This window comes from Triticum urartu, chromosome 2 (assembly GCF_003073215.2).
Source record: "Triticum urartu cultivar G1812 chromosome 2, Tu2.1, whole genome shotgun sequence".
In the NCBI taxonomy this organism is placed as follows: domain Eukaryota; kingdom Viridiplantae; phylum Streptophyta; class Magnoliopsida; order Poales; family Poaceae; genus Triticum; species Triticum urartu.
Genome location: NC_053023.1, coordinates 544,999,551 through 545,006,361, shown reverse-complemented (window position 1 = coordinate 545,006,361; position 6,811 = coordinate 544,999,551). Strand labels below are relative to the sequence as shown.

At 44.1% G+C, this 6,811-nt stretch overlaps 1 protein-coding gene across 1 annotated transcript; it reads left to right on the top strand.

Annotated features, from left to right (window-relative positions):
* The first annotated feature begins 407 nt into the window (after positions 1-407).
* On the top strand, positions 408-6,360 carry LOC125538663 (LRR receptor kinase SERK2). Its single transcript, XM_048701931.1, has 11 exons — positions 408-745; positions 2,007-2,139; positions 2,233-2,304; positions 2,862-3,005; positions 3,452-3,523; positions 3,646-3,717; positions 3,791-3,903; positions 4,029-4,157; positions 4,252-4,593; positions 5,116-5,510; positions 5,806-6,360. The coding sequence occupies exons 1-11, from the start codon at positions 646-648 to the stop codon at positions 6,115-6,117; spliced, it is 1,884 nt and encodes a 627-aa protein (XP_048557888.1). The 5' UTR covers positions 408-645; the 3' UTR covers positions 6,118-6,360.
* Positions 6,361-6,811: the final 451 nt, after the last annotated feature.

Sequence of the window (6,811 nt, the reverse complement as noted above, 5' to 3'; positions counted from 1 at the left end):
GCACAGTACTTACTCCGCCCTGCTCTCCCGCCGCAAAACCCGTGTTACGTGGCCGCCTCGGTTACTCGTGGTCGAAGCCGCCGTGGGTTCAGTTATTTATTCGTGAATGATTGATTGATGTCTGGTGACGGGCGTACGAGGACAGCGTCCAGGGAAGCCCCGCGCTCCCGCATCACGCCGGCGTCACCGCCCATCCCTCCTGCTACGCTTCCGCCTCCCACTAACCCCCACCACCCTCGGCGGAAAACGACAGCCACCGTGGAGAGACCGGCTCTCCTCCACCGACCTGCGGGCCCCACGCGCGCCTTCCCCCACCTGACAGCGACGCGAGGTGGGCGGCGCGCGGTGACCCGGCCTTCCGCGAAACAGGCCTCCCTTGCCGATGGAACATTTTAGGTTGGGGCACGGGAAGACACCAGCAGAAATTTAAAAATCATCTCGAGCTGGAAAAATACTCCACACCGGTAAAAAAATCGCTTCCTCCGTGCCCTGCTCCGTCAGAGAAGAGGGGAGGGTCGAGGCAGCGCTGTCAACGCGGGGGGTAATCGGGGGCCGTCGTAGACAGCTCACAAGGGCGCCGGAGACCGGGAGCGCGCGTATGCTGCGGCTTTGAGACGGGCCCACCTGGCAGCCGCCTGCGCTCGGATGGCTGCGTCGCCGGAGATGCTGCGGAGGTGTTGGTGGGCGGCGGCGGCGGTCTTGTCGGCGGTGCTGACCGTGAGCCGGGTCTCCGCCAACACAGAGGGTGAGCCACTCCATCAATTTTCTCAATTTTAAGTTATTTGGCTTCCGCCCTCCTTTCGGGTTCACGAATTGCCTGGTCCACGGGTGCGCTCGCGAGTATATATTTCGGGGGAAGGGAGTAAGCATCTCGCATGTGTTGCTGTACTTCTTAGCAAGTTTCCGCCCATGGGCGTGGACTGATTTTTTTTTTCCTGTTAGTGGAAGGTCTTACAATCTCCCCTTTCCAGCTTCCATGGATTATGTAGGTTCTGTATCACCATGTCTCTCATATTGTGCTACGAATTTGTTCTTTCTTCGGGGTTTTTTCGCTATGGCTGATAACTTTGGTCTACTGGCAAATTCACAGAGATAGAATTAGCTTCCACTGTGCTTGTCCCAACTACGGTTTAAAATAAAAAAAACATTTTCCCCGTCTGAAGTAACGCCAAGTCTGTAATTTGGCTTATGCTTAAACTGGTTTTCTGGAGGTGCATGTTATGGCTCCACAAGTTTCATTATTCACGACAGTATTTGTTTGTAGAGACCACCACCGCACATATTTCTTTCTGTTTGAGCCTTTCGTGAAGATAATCTTGCCTTTTTTCACTTAGATTTCCATATCTTTGGGCTTTAACTGAACTAGTAGAATTTTATTGTCTGAAGGGACAACTAGTATTCTTCTTGTGTAAGAATCAAAATAGTGATATCGTTCTGTCTATGGTCATAATAATTTGCTTTGCATTTATTTTAGTAATGCCTGGCTCCTACACGAACTGTACATAACAAAGATGTGCCTGTTGTATGAATGTGTAGGTACTATTTGGGTCAATGAACAAAAATGTATTTGCTTTACCTTTGGTTTTTACCATATATTGGCCCATATACTAGAGTAACTGCTTGGTTCAAGGAATTGAAGCTAAATATGAGGACCACATTTATTCTTGCAAAAAATGGGGCAGTGCGCCTCTTTGGTTGCACAGGCCTAAAGAGATATTCTCTTCCATAATCTAAAAAAATCATGTTAAACACACATCAATTATCTGTTTTTATATCGGTATTCACACATTTATCTGTACTTTAGATATTGATTAGTAGGCTATGCTAAATTTTGCATAGCTTTTTGGACAAAATGGGAGCTGTATATTTGCGTGCATAATGTGGTGGCGAAGTAACTGTTAAATTTCTGCACATAAGATTATTGGGAGAATATCTGTATATTGCCTTAAATGACTAGGCATGTATAATATTGCTCATACCTGATCATATTGTACTTCCATTGGTAGGTGATGCTCTGTACAGTCTGCGTCAAAGCCTTAAAGATGCTAACAATGTGCTGCAGAGTTGGGATCCCACTCTGGTTAATCCATGCACATGGTTCCATGTTACTTGTAACACTGACAACAGTGTAATCAGAGTGTAAGTTTTTGATAGACTTTTCTCCAATTTACACTTGCTAAAAATTATAAAGGTGATCTTTTGTGTGTCGACTGTAACCTTTTACTGTCGCAGTGATCTTGGAAACGCACAACTATCAGGTGCATTGGTGTCCCAACTTGGACAGTTGAAAAATCTACAATATTTGTAAGTTTAACGTTCTAGCCTTCCGAGAATTATTTTCATAGTTATATGGCGCAGTAGTTGCATCTGTGTATGTTTTCGTAAGCTTGGTGCCTGAACTTCAGTAATATACATACATGACTTGGGTTTGCAGAACATAACTGTGCTGAGTACTGATGACAAAATGTGTAATTATGTTCAATAAAATCTGTCCTGCAATAAAATGAGTACATGACTTGGGTTTGCAGAACATAGCTGTGCTGAGTACTGATGACAAAATGAGTAATCTACATACCTGAACTGCTTTGGTTTTCAATAAATCTGTAATCATGTTCCAATTGTACTATTCTAGGATGTTTAGAGTGGCTACTACATGTGCTTTGTTCTCCTACAGATTTTGGAAATGATGTTTGTGAGATTTCTGCTGAGATCCTACATTGTGTAGTTTTATAGTTTTCTCATTATTTCTGTGCCTTCTATTCTTTGTCAATCATCTATGGTACCTTTTACAAGTTTGGCGCTCTCATTTATGGTACCTTTTACCTTGAAACTTTTAGTGAAATTTCACTGTTACATGACAGGGAGCTGTACAGCAACAATATAAGTGGGACAATACCTTTGGAACTCGGGAACTTGACAAACCTGGTCAGTTTGGATCTGTACCTGAACAAATTCACTGGCGGTATTCCAGACACATTGGGGCAACTCTTAAAGTTGCGATTCCTGTAAGAATATACCTTTTTACTCCTTTCGAAACGAATATAATTGTCAATTCCACGTGTCCTGTTTTTCTGGTTCAGATCACCACATTTCTTTGACATGTGCCCCACCCTTACCAAAAAAAAAACCCATAATAGGAACGCCGCACAGAACCACAATAAAGATGCATCATGGCACATGCATGCATTTGTACGAGCTTTTCTTCCCAGAAGTCCTCTTAGATTTGCATGTCTTATTGAATGATAAGGTGTTCTTGCAGTTTTCTTCTTTCATATGACCATATCCAGTTAGGTATCTAGTTACAATGGAGGGTAAATCTATTGTGTAGTTCTTTTCTTGTGGCTTTAATGCTTTTCTGTAGGCCCGCTGGTTCGAATGATTATTTTCTAGCCTTGCTTGTTGGAATGATTCTAATATACTTCTTTCTGGGAATGTCTACTTGGAATAACAGCCGTCTTAACAACAACAGTCTTTCTGGTCAAATTCCACAATCCTTGACCAATATTAGCACCCTCCAAGTTCTGTAAGTTATCTGTTCTACTATTCATAGTTCATATTCTATATGTATCTTAAGGATATGCTGTGGGCATGGTAACAAACATGCAAACCAGTACATTATAACAAATGCATCTGACAATCTCACAGGGATCTATCAAACAACAATCTCTCCGGAGCGGTTCCTTCAACTGGCTCGTTTTCACTCTTTACCCCTATAAGGTATTCTTTCTGGTTGAAATTCGGGTGCTTACTGCATCTTGTGAGGATGATGACTTTTAACTTATTGTCACAGTTTTGGTAATAATCCAAATCTTTGTGGCCCGGGTACTACGAAACCATGTCCTGGGGCACCTCCTTTTTCTCCACCGCCTCCATTCAATCCTCCAACACCACCCGCGGCACAAGGTGAATTTTGTTAAATTCTGTGGCACTGCGGCGATTCTTCTTGAAATGGACAATCCTTGAAACTCTCAAATTATCTGTATGATTGTATTTAACATGTGCTTGCTGGAATAATTCAATTCCGCTAGGTGACCCTAAAACCGGAGCAATTGCTGGAGGTGTTGCTGCGGGTGCTGCATTGATATTTGCTGTTCCTGCAATTGGATTTGCACTGTGGCGGCGACGTAAACCTGAAGAGCATTTCTTTGATGTCCCTGGTCTGTATTATATATATATATATATATATAGCATGCTTTGATGTCCCAGGTCATGTTATTCAATTCGTTTATCTGTACTTTTGTTTATCTTCAGCTGAGGAGGATCCAGAAGTGCACCTTGGCCAGCTGAAGAGGTTCTCACTAAGGGAGCTTCAAGTTGCTAGCGATAACTTCAGCAATAAGAACATTCTAGGAAGAGGTGGCTTTGGAAAGGTGTACAAGGGGAGACTGACAGATGGTACATTGGTAGCAGTTAAAAGATTAAAAGAAGAACGTACTCCTGGTGGCGAACTCCAATTCCAAACAGAAGTTGAAATGATTAGTATGGCAGTGCATAGGAACCTGCTTCGTCTCCGTGGATTCTGCATGACACCTACAGAACGGCTACTAGTCTATCCATACATGGCTAATGGTAGCGTTGCATCACGTTTGCGAGGTACCTACTCTGTTGTACTAATTCTTCTAGACTCTTTTTACATTTCTGTACATTTTTTACCAACTGTAGGCCTAGTTGTCTCTTTCTCTGATACTGTCAAAGCTTGACTTTAAACTGTTTAATTGCTTCATCTGCATCACTTTGACACATGGGACATGATGTGATCAATGCAGCATTGCACTTAGCATGTCTCTAGTATTTAGTCTATAAAAAAGAAGAAACCAGAAAACGACTCTGAGCTTCATTATGTACTCACTTTTGCAAATCCAACTGACATGGGCTGCTACCTGGACTGCACTAAATTCTGATCCTAAAATTTAACCGATCAATAAGTTCGTGTCACCCATATGTACAACCTGTGAATGTGATCAGAAGCAATATAACTTTTACGGCAATTGAAATAACTAAACTTTACTTTATGTACTACTCATAGAGCATTTTTAGTTAATTCAGTTATGATATATGGTACCTCCGGTACATGATTAGCGATTTCAGTTTTGACTTATGGTACTTGATTTTTAGAGCGAGGGCCAAATGAGCCGGCTCTTGAATGGGAAAAGAGAACTCGGATTGCACTGGGATCTGCCAGAGGACTGTCTTACTTGCATGATCACTGCGACCCCAAGATCATTCATCGTGATGTCAAAGCCGCAAACATTCTCTTGGATGAAGACTTTGAGGCGGTTGTGGGTGACTTTGGACTGGCCAAGCTTATGGACTACAAGGACACTCATGTAACCACAGCTGTCCGTGGAACGATCGGGCATATTGCTCCCGAGTACCTATCCACCGGAAAGTCCTCTGAGAAGACGGATGTTTTCGGTTATGGGATCATGCTTCTGGAGCTTATCACTGGACAGAGGGCATTCGACCTCGCGCGTCTTGCAAACGACGACGATGTCATGCTGCTTGACTGGGTAAGTTCTCCTCTATCATTGGTTCATTGAACATACATATCATGAGCAGCGATGCAACTCTAGTTTTATTTGCATCGTGCATCTTAGCTGTCTGCCAGTTCTGGTTTGAGGGCTAGAGCAAACCGTTTCTCATTATTGGTTCAGTGTCCTATACACTAGCATGCATGATGAGTGAGTAAACAAACTGACTGACACCTGGCCTCCCTCCCATGTGTGATGTGTCATCCATGATTGGGAGGAGGGTGGCGTGAGAAGTGTAAAGTAATGGCGAGAATTGTGCGTGGCGTGGGTGCAGGTGAAAGGGCTGCTGAAAGAGAAGAAGGTGGAGATGCTGGTGGACCCGGACCTGCAGAGCGTGTACGTGGAGCACGAGGTGGAGGCGCTGATCCAGGTGGCGCTGCTGTGCACGCAGGGGTCGCCGATGGACCGGCCCAAGATGTCGGAGGTGGTGAGGATGCTGGAGGGCGACGGGCTGGCGGAGCGCTGGGAGGAGTGGCAGAAGGTGGAGGTGGTCCGGCAGGAGGCGGAGCTGGCCCCGCGAAACAACGACTGGATCGTCGACTCCACCCACAACCTCCGGGCGGTGGAGCTGTCCGGCCCGAGGTAACAGGAAAAAAGAAGAAAACAAAATCGTCTCCTCATCGACGAGCTCCGGCTAGTGGCGCCTCGTTTCAGAATTTCTAGCTCTCTTTTGTACATGATGACCGACAGATAGCTGGCCCCTTTAATTAGTGTCAAATTTGGAAGGGGAAATGTCAGCAGCAGTTCCCAGTTGTAGGCTGCTCTTGACTGCAACTCATTGTTGTGGTGGCTAATGCTACTCCTGCTGTATGGTACTTGTACGTGCACATATACTTCGTCCGTGCTAAGGCTAAATCCGTGCTAAGGCTAAATCCTTAATATTAGTAGTAGCAAAAAGGTCCGTGCGTTGCAACGGGAGAAAAAAAATACCACGTGCTCTTAATTTACAAAAAATGATTTATAATCTGAGAATTTGTAGCTACGGTCCAAACAAAGATGTTCTTAGCCTACAAAAGCGTAGTTCAAGATTCCACATGTATTTTATTTTAACACGGCTTACATATAGATTTAATCCGTACAAAAAAAGGGACAAGCGATCATGCATTTATTCAGATCATGTGTGAAATTAGGTATTGTTACGGGCCAGTAAAGTAAAACGATAAAAATAGACGATGACACATTAGCACACTATGGAGATATGTGTGTATCAAGGACGGTTTTCGGTTTAAGCATCACCAACTTAGGGTAACTCTTGAACACTTTTTTTCACATGCATATTT